Raw genomic sequence first — 12,683 nt, forward strand, 5'->3', positions numbered from 1 at the left:
CTGTGTAAATCTGAAGAGGTTGAAAGAAAATCAGCCAACCAGCTGCAAAAAAAGGTTTATTTATTAGCCCTTGACCTAGGTTTCGATATTTCTAAAAATATCTTCTTCAGAACGAGGCCCTCCCCTCCATGTGAGGTCTAAGGAATTTATGAATTGATTTGTTCTGTGTTCAGTTGTGAACTTTATTTTATTGTGGAGTGAAATGAATACTGTAAGAAGCTCAAAGTTTGTCTTTCGTGTCATCAGATAGGAGTAGAGCGTCATCCACATATCTTGTGTAATATAAAGTTTTTCAAACAAGTTTATTTTTCCCTTCAAAAAATTTATTTCGTAAGTGGTTGGTGAATATGTCAGCCAGGAGCTTTACATGTTGTTACTCATAGTTAAAGCTTCTTTCTGTTGGTAGATTTTACTATTAAAAGAAAAGTAGTTATGGGATAGTACTAGTCCAATCAGATTGACCCCCTCTGAAATCTCTGGCAAGCTTAGTTTTTTGTGTTTGACAGGGTTTTCTGTGAAATTTCAATTGTCTCTTTGACAAGCACATATGTGAATAAAATTAACAATGACAGATGAGGCAAATTTAACTTCTCTGGGGATTTTTACACCTTTGATGGATGTTGTCAACTCACGTGTATTTTTTGAGTATATGGTTCCAAGAGCGCAAAATTCCCTGAGGACATTGTTTACTAATTGTGAAAGTTTGTACGCTGGTGTCTTCTTGGAGTTCAGAAATCATAGTAAAAAACTTGATCAACTGGAATAATTAGAAATAATGTTACACAAAGTGAAATCTCATCCAAACAAGTTGAGTGAACAAACAGTGTTTAGCAGCCACAGTTTTTTCAGTAATTTTAAAAGTTTATTTTTCCTAATGGAAAACTGGTTAATAGTGCAACCATTTGAAAACATAATCAACGTTTTACATGTACATAAATATTTGTTTTGGAAATGATATCTTGCATGACTAATAATGTAATGACTTTATATCTCCTTTGAAATAACAACACTTGTGTATTTGTAGACCTGCAGCATCTTTAAATCTGAAATTCTTTGACTTGTTTTGACCTCTGTTTATAAAATATGCTGTAGAATGAAAAGTGTATGTATGTATATAAGCGTGTGTACGCATACTTTGCTTCAAAAACCATGTATCCACCACTGGAAACAATTATTTTTCAATTTGTTTTCATTTTATAAACATAATCACAATGTGTCCGCCTATTAATATACTGTTGTAATCTTACCAGTACCAGAATTAACCCAAATCTGAAAGATAATCGATGTAAACTGTCAAAACACCTGAAGATGAGCCCCACTGCTCGAATTGCATAATGCACTGAAATAAAATCATGATTGTGACAGAAGGTGATTGTTCTATATTTTACTAAAGTGATACAGTCACAGAAAAAACACTGACAGAAATAGGTAAAAGTAAATTAATATTGTTTGTTGTGCATATACAGCTGAGAACTATGTCACCTATTGAGGTAATGTAATCTCCCTCTTGGTCAAGCAAAGTTTGCCACTGATTTAAAGGTGCCACAATTCATGTAAAAAATTGTTTAGTTGTTGGCACAATCATTTGTACACCACAAAAAGCATATTCCACCCAAAGCTTTTTTGATTGTCCAAATATGTGGAAATCATTTCAGTAAATGACTAGTGAGCATGATGGATACAGGTTATGTACAAACTTCGGGTTTGTGAGTGTTGCAGCTGTTGCAGGGGCCCTGTTTGGTCATAACACTGGCTGACAAAAATGTGTGCCCTATAAATTTGATTGCAGGATGAAAATTTTCTTTTTAAATCTTTGTCCTGTGCACTAGTGATAGTGGTTCTTCATGCTGTGCAGCCCTCCAAAATTATGCTAAAACTTCACTGCTGGTGGCTGTGTTTATAATTTATTTTGTTTTGTTAATGGTGGTAGTGGAGCTGGGTTTAGTTAGGCGTGAAAATTAATATAAAAAAGTCATGACCACCACATTAAGTTACCACATAAAAGTTGAAACTTGCTGGCAGATTTTTAACTGTGTGCCATTCCGGGAACTGAGTGAGGTGGTGCAATGGTTAGCATGTTGGACTCACATTTGGGAGGAAAATGGTTCAAACCTGTGACCAGCCATCCTGATGTAGGTTTTCCATGATTTCCCCAAATCGCTTCAGGTAAATGCTGGGATGCTTTCTTTTAAAGGGCACAGCCAACTTCCTTCCCCATCTTTCACTAATGCGATGAGACTGATAACTTGGCTGTTTGGTCCTCTTCCCCAAATTAACCAACCAACCTGGGACTCTAACCCAGTACCTTTGCCTCTCATGGGGCTATCCATGCACAGGTAATGAACCCTCTAATAGTTTTACTTCCTCTAACACCTCTCGCCTACCTTCCAAAATTTACAGAAGTTCTCCTGCCTGCCTTGTGGAAGTAGCACTCCTAGAAGAAAGGATATTGTAAAGAAACAACTTACCCTGGATAGCCCAGGGGTAAAGAACACGCCTGCAAAGTACATAGGTTCAGAGTTAGTCCTGTACCACCATACAGTTTTAATCTGCTAAGCAGTTTCAAATCAGTGCACTTTCCACTGCAGATAGAAAAATTCATTCTGGAAACCATAGACTTTGTTCACAAGCACAAATTCAATTCAGGGGTAAACTGCCTGGGAAATCACTGTGCAGGCAGGCTCTTTATGAAATTGATGCACGTCATACACATTTTAGTGTGTTTGAAGTATAATGTGCGAGTAATATAACTCAGTCACTAATATAAGGTGGATACAAGAAGTTTCTGCAGTGACATCCATTGTCACGTGATAGGTTCCATCACAGTGGCTTCATTTCCTGCATTATTTCCCAGAGTCACAATTAAATTTGTGTGACTTTACGAGGAACATTGGCTACAGATTTCCCCATTTGTGATCTTTGAACAACACTGGTTTGCAAAACTTCAGGAAAGCAGTAAATGATGTGTCACTGCCAAGTAACTTAGCTTGATGAAGCTTTGGTCCATACATAGAAAGAACTGTTACAGTATAGTACAGAAGGTAACTGAAAAAAATGTGATGAGACAAATAGGAGTGACAATTTTATTCAAAGACAATAATTACATTGAAGTTACACAATTTATGAGTGTCCGCAAACCTTAAAAAATGGTGGGATGTGGTTCTTAATAGAGTGTATGATGACCACAGGTGGCAGTGCATGCTCTGCAACATGCTCCCATGCTCACCGTAAGGTTGGTAAAGAGTTCTTACTGGTAGGACATTCCATTCCTCATTCAATGTGGTTGACAGCTGCTGGATGGTCGTTGGTGCATGTGGACATAGCGCCATACGTCCCCCAATGCATCCTGCATGTACTCGATGGGATTTAAATCTGTGGATTGGGAAGTCCAGTCCATTCACCAAATATCCTCTAAGTCCAAGAGCTGCTCCACCTGCACGGTTCATTGGGGTTGTGTGTTATAATCAATATAAATGAAATTGGACCAAATACACCCCTGAAAAGATACACATGGGGAAGGAATACAGTGTCAGAATAACATTGACTGGTTAGTATACTATGTTCTGAGATGTGGAGACCAGTATTTCCATGCAACATTATGCCTTCCCTCACCATAAAACCTGTACCACCAAAATGACCATATTCAACAATGTACCTAGGTGTATTATTTGTTCCCTGTGCTCTCCATATGAGGGTGACATATTATGTGAAAGTTACTTCCATCATTAAGTTTCGCACACTACTGGGCATTATCTGTAATGAATTTAAATTAGTTGTTTACTATTCAGAAAAAAAGAGTGAGTGCTTTTCATCTCTGGTTCAAGTTTCTAGTGGGATAGCCGTTGTATTACTATTCCTGTGCTGGTGTTTGTCCATCTGCCCCATGTAGTTACTTAGTGAATGTACAGTGCACTACTTGAAACATGTTCAGCAACTTACTGGCAATGTTACTTTTTTATTACATGCGTATGGTTTTCGTTTGAGTCACTTTTTTTGTATTACTCTGCTAATGCAGTTTGAAAATTTTATCACTGAATTCATTTATTTATTTTTGGGTTTTGTTAAGAGTAAATCTTAAATAATGATAGTTTAGCTGAGGACACAGAAAAATTCAAAAAACAAGTTGACAAGTGGGGATAGTCTGATGTCCTACATATTGATATTTTGGTGTAATGAATCGGACTTGTAAATGTATGGCATATGTGTCTTACAAAAAGCCCTCAGAATGGATACCATAAGACAACTGAAACTAATAGTAAATTCCCAGATCTTTTAGACGTCACTCAGGTTTCATTAATGAAAATGGCATTCTCTGGTATTATAGTGTTTTTGTTATCACGATGGAATTTCTGCAGGTTGAAAATGCAAGCTTCCATTACTACTGTACGTGAAGGAAAAGTGTAACACTGAAGCAGCCTGTGGCCACGTGATGGGGGAAAGGTAAGCTAACGAATGAAAGAGAAAACAAAAAATGGTAAATGTGTTGAGCATTGCTTTTTTACAGCACCTGGGAGAGCTTTACTGGTTGATGCTGCTACCCTTTGCTTTTGGTCTTGGCTAATCGGAAAACATTGGGCAAAAATTACTTTCCCAAGTAGTTGTAGTGGTCACTTTGAGGTGGTGGTATAGTGTTTGCTAATGTGGTGGCTCTTAAAATTATGTGGCTACATTCATTCTGTTACTTTCAAATACACAAATATGGCAAAAAAAAAAAAAAAAAAATGCGGCAGTGATTGGAAAAATTTAGGTGGAAAAAATACACATTCTGTTCATTCTTGTTCTGCTGCCTGTATTTTGAGATTTAGAAACTTAGATAATATGGTGCATCAGCCCAAATTGTTTCCTTTGCATGAACATCTAAGAATGATTGGTTTCTTCTAAAGATATCTCTGGTTAGAAAATGTTTAAGGTTTGCTTTCTTCAGGTTCAAATGCCTCTTCTTTAAATTTTTCTTGCTTTACAAGAGAACTTGGGATACCTTAATGTTTGGCTTCTCCTATCATTATGAAGTTTTGTTTATTTCCGGCTTTTGTTAATGAGAAAGTATCCATGGAAGGACTGCAAATACAATTAAGAAATTTTTATGTGAACTTGATTTGGCACATGCAGTAATGTCACAACAGCATATTCTGGCTCATGTTTTAGGGAGATGTATGACAGGTGATCACATTGGATCCTGCTAGTTCAGAGGCTCTCAGGTGCATTTTGAGGGTCAAAAATCATCATTATTTTACTTTACTTGATTCTCTTTCTCTGAAAATACTGGGAAAAACTTAAAAGTTTGTATCCAGTCACCTGGAAAATGTAATGAAGAATAGGAATTATGGTATGTTGACACAGAACTTACTTGACCTTCTTGTAATTTTTACATTTTTTTTATGTCGGAGTTAGAAGGTATTGTTATTGTTAGGTATAGGACAGTTATTGAGGTATGTACTAGCTTAACTGGGCACAATGAGAATGAGAGAAATGGGGGAAGTATCAGTGATAGTTAAGAGGTATGTAGGTAAGTAGCGAACAGTGAATACATTAGTAAAGATGACCGCTGCATAAAACTCCGTTTCCCGTAGAGACCTGCTGCCATGTGTCTCACACATATATAGACACACACACACACACACACACACACACACACACACACACACACACACACACCCTAGTAGCTTAGATACTCGCAACTGTGGTAGTGGCAGTCTGAGAGTAAACATTGAAATAATAATAATAAATATTATTATTATTATTATTATTATTATTATTATTATACCAGGTAATTCCTTCCCACACCCGGGTTCCCGGGTTCGATTCCCGGCGGGGTCAGGGATTTTCTCTGCCTCGTGATGACTGGGTGTTGTGTGATGTCCTTAGGTTAGTTAGGTTTAAGTAGAAGTTCTAGGGGACTGATGACCATAGATGTTAAGTCCCATAGTGCTCAGAGCCATTTGAACCATTGAAATTCCATGTGGCTACCCCAGTAATCATACCAGAGAAAGGGGGCCTGCAATTTAACATGGAAGCCAAACTCTGTGTTGTTCTTAGATAAACTCATCATCATTACGAGATGATGACTGGGTTAAAGGCAGACTGAAATTCTCCACCTTCTGACAAGTATTTCGTCGTGCGACCTTTCGGTTTCCAGGCATGTGCCTTACCACTAGACAGCCAAGTCTGACAATACAGAAATATAAAAGAAACGAAGGCATGTCATTTTAACCCTGTAGTTCGAGTGACTTCCCTCTCTTTCGTGATATTATATCTCCCCCCCCCCCCTCCTCCCCCCTCTCTTCTCCTGTTCACTCTCTTGTAGTATTAAATGTTTCTGTCAGCTTTCTATGTATTCACCCAGAGCTTGGCAAGTATGTATTTCTGTACCAACCCTTATTATTTTTCATCTTAAGTCTCCCATTTATTTTCAAGTATTTGTTTAGGATTGAAGACCTGATGGAATAATGGAAATATATTATGATGTAGTCTCTCTTATAAAGAATTGTTACATATTGTGGTAGAGGAACACTTATTATTTACATCATTCTCAGAATGCAGTGACATCTCAGATAATTTTCAAAATTATTTTTCCTTACTGCAGTACTGTTGTCGGTGTTGTCAACGAAGTTTCTGGCTGGACTTTGGTGTTCAGTCGTCAAGCTTCCCATCTATGACACTTACACCATGTTCATTGCAATATCTCGGAAGTTCTGCGTGATGAGGTGGCTTGTAGCAACAATAGCTAAGGGTAGTTTGATGTTCTTGTCTGTTTGAGCTTACACTTACAGCTGAGTCCTAGCGCTGATGTTAACAATTATCGGAAACCCTATACTGTAGAAGACCAAAAGTGGTGGTCGTTGCAATGGTGGTACATCTGAGGCAATGTTGAATTTCAGCGTCAGTGTTTTCACAAGTTCTACACACCACAGAAGCTCACCATTGATTGTGGTAAAGAACAGAAAGAAGTATCCTCCCAAGTTCATCTGCTACCAACGGATACACCAGAATCAGCCAAAAACTTTCTCATGAGAAACCTCATTGCCTGAGTTAGAACTGTACACTATGGTCTAACATGATTGATAATGATGTTGTTGGTGATAGTAGGTCCAATTCACATGGGACCTTATTTACCAGATGCTTAGAGTGGAACCTAGTTATCACAAATACCTTATATCGACAAAAGGATGAGATTAAAATCACATAACAACATTGTTAGTCCAAACAGTGGCACCCAATCGCTTGTGTAAATATGTGTGGCCGAGATCAACATGATGTACATATCATAGGTGCTCTAGGAATTGCAGGAGTCCTGAATAAACCATCAGTTGATAAAATCTATGGTAACACTTCATATCCACTGGCAGTGAAGGAAGCAGGGAAAATGCACGAGGCATACATTGAACATCTCCTGGATGATGATGTCAATGAAAAATTCCATCATCTCCTGAATAAAAAGCTTTCTAATGAGTAACCGGGAAACATTGAAGGGCAATGGCTAAAACGTTTTTGTTCCCATGAACAATAAGAGCAGAGCGTGTATTGAATGGCAGAATCACCTTATTTGTGCGTCCAAGACATTGTGTGATTAGCAAACCAAAGCACGAATAAAACAACTACTGAATCAATCATGGATATCCCAAAATTGCAACATCTGGCTGAAACCGAGAGCTTTGCTACTGTAGGGCTACCAATACAGTATATGGCCAATCAACTCAAAGTCTCAATCCCATAAGATCTAAGAATGGCACCATGCTTTTGAGAGAGAGCTGTTATATAAATGATCACTGGAAGGAAAACTTTCAAGAACTTTTGAATAGTGATAGGAACTTAGATGATGTGAAATTTTATAAAGAGCCATAGAGGCATGTTATATTGCTGTGATTAATACATGAGATTGTCATTTATACCCTGTAGAATTACTTGAATATAGTAATTATTTGTCTCTTGACTTCTAGTTCCTGTTCTGCTCAAAGGAAATTATTATTACTCTGAGTCAGAAAAAACACTGGACTCCCAGCCTTGTCATTATCTGTTTCTGCAGAACATTTCTTGCTGTTAATACTTGGGTGAGGCGTAATTCTTGTGTTTGTCTCAGCTGTTCTGCTCCAATCTGTCAGTCATTTTAGATGTATTCCATTTTATAAACTCTTATGACTACTGTAAAAAACATGGGGCTTCTCTTAAATGATATGGCAATGACAAAACAAAACTTACTATCCAGGAAACTGAAGTCTACCAACTCTACATTAAGCCATTGTAATGTGACAAAACCACATTTTGTGCAAATAAAATAAAATGACATGTAGAAGTTATAATTGTTGTGGCTATATTTGCATTTTACACTTTCTTGTGATTTGCCTTTATGATATTAAATGGTAGGAAGGATAATCCCTATCAGTTTATATTTCACTGTGGTTTTGTTTCACTGTAATCTTACTTCGTTTTAGGGTTCTGTACCTCAATAGGTAAAATGGAGCTCTTGTAAGGTCACTTTGTCTGTCTGTCTATCTATCTATCTATCTATCTATCTATCTGTTCAGGCCAATTTTGCCCAGGAATGGGTGGAGGTATCAAGCTAAAAGTTACAAATACTAACATCTACAGTCCCTTGGCGGTGTAAAAAATTTAATCTCCCAAGTCAGCGCAGTTAAGGTACAGCTATTTATGTCCACATACTATGATAATCGCAAATTCCCTCATGGACCATACCCAATTCAGTTCTGTGCAGTTATCAGACACAGGTTTGGGCTTACTCTCTAACCATTCTGATACCAGAGGGTTGCAAAAATATAACACAAAAGAAAAATATGAATTTTGTAGGGAAACCTACACATGTTGCGTCCATGCAAAATATCTAAGATTTTGGAAAATGTCATTACTCATTTAGGTGTCATTCATATAAACTCAGTAAGAAGACTAAAATCATTTACTGGTTGAACATTGTCTATCTACATAGAGAATGATAAAGGAAAATAAATATTGTATACATATTGTGATGCAATATGACCTACGTTCTATGCGAGAATAACTTGATTCAATTTGAGTATATAAATTTGGTCTTCATTGTATTTCAGTTTTCCTGCATATTTTTATGAGCCTATTTTATGTGCTAATATGGGTTTGTGAGCCCACAGTTCTATTCTTCTGGTGCAATTTTTTATAACAGTAGCTGTAGATCTTGACTTTGAACAGTGCCACTATTTCTTTTAGTAGTTGTGTAGTATTAAGTGTCTTGTCTCAGTACAGTCTCTGCATTGTTTTTTGCATGTTTACGATCTTCTTGCATACAACAAATGGTAACAAAAATTGTACTGCAAAAGTCCCGTTGTCATCCAAAACAGTAGAAATGTGGGCCTGTTGTGTTCAGAGGTATCTTATGGCTACATAATATTAAATACATTTCATTTACAGACTAAAGGTAACACTAAAGAGCATTATTCTTCCTTCTTCAGGATGTTCTATTTTCATATGATGACTACAACTACTGGAGTAAATCTTCTGTCTGAAGTTGAAGTTTATTGTAAAACATGCTTCTTGATAGCATATTTCTATTGTAACAATATTCCCTGTCACTGAAATTTGTTTCCTGACTTACAGTTTGGTTCCAAAATTCGTCTTAGTGTGACATAGCACTTTCCTGTTTATGAGAACCCTAATTATTTTTTTGTGTAATGTGGTATCGGAGTCAGCATTTGATTGTATTGTGGTTTCTTGAGCCACATTTTTAAATGTTTCAAGAAAGGTGGAGATTGATGTATGTCTATTGTTGCGGGAAGTGGGTTGTGGAATGAGGTAGAAAATAATAAATGGAAGCTTGCATTGTTGTATAATGTTTTTCTTTCCACTTATAATACTTTATTGAAGATTGTAAATTACCATGAAGTTTGATGCATCAGCAGTCTGCATGTAGGGAAGCAGTTTAACTGCTATTGTTGATTTTTTCTTTTTTTTTTTAAAAAAAACTAAACTGTAACTATTTAGGCATGGCTTTACTAGCCCAAAATCTCATGGGTCTTGCTTTGCATTTGGCTACACAGGCTGGTGAATCGGCGGATAGAACAGCGCCAAGAGCACAGCATTACTCACACGGAAATTACCCAGAGGTATTTGCATTGCATGATGGTTACTGAGATGTCATTGGTTGTATCATGAAATCAGCGTTTTGTTTTCAGCAGTTTTGCATGCTATCTATTTTGAAGAAATCTTTGCCTTAATCTTTGAAACAGTATTGCTTATGTGGCACTTTGGAAAGTGGGTGATGATAACAGCTGAAGAATGTCAGATAATGGTAAATGAACATACTGGAATATTTGTTCTCTAGTAATTATAATTTAGGTGCTTTGTACTATCTTCCTGTTTTGGGACATGTCATTGTTTGTTTTGTAGTATGTATTGTTGTGGCCTTTAGTGTTGGGGTAATTTTTGAGCGAGTAAAGAGTCTAATTATGCTTATGCTTGTATGACTAATTTACTCTCATTCTATGCTACACTTTTTGTTTACATATTTTGTTCTTCATGGCATTACTTGCTTTTACAGTTTTGTGTTTTGCTGTGTTTAAAAAAAAGAATTGTTTTGCACACAACATTATGTGTAGATCTGCAGGTCTAGGGAAGCTTTCCTGGTACTTTTGTGCTAGATTTTGGTTCTTTCAGTCCTAAAAATTTAAAGTTATAAAAACAGATTTAGATTTCAAGAAACACTGATTAAATTTACTGCTGTATTCTATCTTCACTTCTGATCTGCAAAATAATTTATTTACATGGTTGATCTGCTTTAGATACGTAACTTGATACCCATTTTATATTCCGCTACTGAATATCAATCATGTCATATTTTTGTCTTACAAGTGTTAAATTTTTCCCAGTAAATTCATATTTATGTTCACATTTTTAAAGGTACTATATCTCATTGTTCAGAAAGTTTCTCCTCCACATAGCTGCGATTGACTACAGGCTTTAATATCTGAGTAATCTTACAGTCTTCATGCAGATGAACGCACAGGCTTCAAATGGAGAATTGGATATCTTAATCACGTATACCATTAATGGGGCCTATGAAACCATTAGATTTTAATTTATAATTCATTGCTTCTATGAGAATATTTGGACACAGTACTATGACCGAAATAATGTTCAATTGAAATGTGACAGCATGTTCCTTTATGTAAGATTTTTTGTTATTTTGTATTCAAATTTGCATTACTTTTCAGCTGTTTGTTGTTGTAGAAATGCAGTGGTGTTTTAATAGATCTTGGAAAAAAATAAAAAAATAGTGCACAGTATTCAGCATAAACTACCCGTATATATTTGGTAAAGCGTGTTTGTCAGCTAATCAAATTTTTTTGTAACTTCATAATGCAGACTTTATAAAAGATTGTGTGTGTGTGTGTGTGTGTGTGTGTGTGTGTGTGTGTGTGTGTCAATTTATATAATCAGGAAAGTGTCATATTCCTGTAAGACCTATTGACAAAGGTGGAGTTGAATGTTCAGCTACAACCACAATATGAAATTTTTAGGTATGATTGTTTTCTTTGTGATGATAACCAGTGTAACTTTAGTATTTATTGAGTGCAGAAGGCAATTGTTGATAATATTATGTGGTTTCATTAATTTTTGAAGAAAAATATGATGTTAGAATGGATTCACTTATTTATGCTGTATGTTTCAGTTGAGTAGTATAAAGGAAGCTAAAAAGTTTTCGTACTGTATAATAAGAGCTGTGTATTGTGTTCATTGTCTGCGATAGTAGGGGACAGTAGAGAAATATTTGCTTGTTTATTTCTGGCTCGAAACAGATAGAGCTGTGGCCCTGTAAAGTCTGTAAATTGACACATCTAAAAATGAGGTTCAGCTTATGCATAATTTGTTTAAAACATCCATAATTTTGTGCAGTTACTTTCCCACTATCCATAATATATTGATCAGCTTATCACTGCTGCATTGTTTCTTCCTAATCTGTTATTCCTAACAATGCAATTGATATTGTACCACTAATCCTTCATATTTATTCTGTATCCAGTTTTATAGACCTATAACAATCAAAATAAACAGTGTTAAAAGAGCATCTGCATGTGATACCATCTAAATCACATAATATCTCGCATATGTACCTATCATTAAAATTTGAGATTTTCAGAAGACTGGACAATCATGGACAAATTGTTCATATATACAAAGCTTAATGTCTTAGTTTGTAAAGGTCTTCTGTAACATAAAATGGAGCTGTTAGACATTACTACACAGATTAAATAATAAGAGATTTTGCTGCTGTTGCTTGATATCTTAACAATAGTAAAATCTTAAAACTTTTTGATGCAACGTTGTTGTAAATTTTTTTACATTTAGGTGCCATTGCCAGAGGACTGTGAACTTCATAGGTCACTAGCTCACATTAGCAAACTGGTATTGTTCTGATAGAGACCTCATTAACACAGTGTATTGTTAGTATCTAATACATTTATATTAATCTGTAGGGGTTCTTTGTAATGGCAGCAACTACATCTCATTTATTCTGTGCTTTTTTTTCCCTGTCTATCAGTGTTGTTATCACATTCATAGATTTAAATAGCCTCTTTCAATAAAAGAGCTTTATAGTTGGCAACTGTATTCAAGTAGTTCCTCCTAACATACTGGAATACATACTTTGAGTTCTGTCAAGCAATATGAATGCAACGCAGTACATCACTTGTTGTTCATTCTAC

The 12,683-nt window shown here is 36.0% G+C and overlaps 1 protein-coding gene across 1 annotated transcript in view; it reads left to right on the plus strand.

The window, feature by feature from the left end:
• LOC124721980 (catenin delta-2) overlaps window positions 1-12,683 on the plus strand; it is a 193,089-nt gene that overhangs the window by 50,847 nt on the left and 129,559 nt on the right. Inside the window, 1 exon segment of the mRNA XM_047247147.1 lies at window positions 4,356-4,440. Coding sequence (XP_047103103.1) covers window positions 4,430-4,440 — 11 coding nt within the window. The 5' untranslated portion in view covers window positions 4,356-4,429.

Source organism: Schistocerca piceifrons, chromosome X, assembly GCF_021461385.2.
Source record: "Schistocerca piceifrons isolate TAMUIC-IGC-003096 chromosome X, iqSchPice1.1, whole genome shotgun sequence".
Taxonomy (NCBI): domain Eukaryota; kingdom Metazoa; phylum Arthropoda; class Insecta; order Orthoptera; family Acrididae; genus Schistocerca; species Schistocerca piceifrons.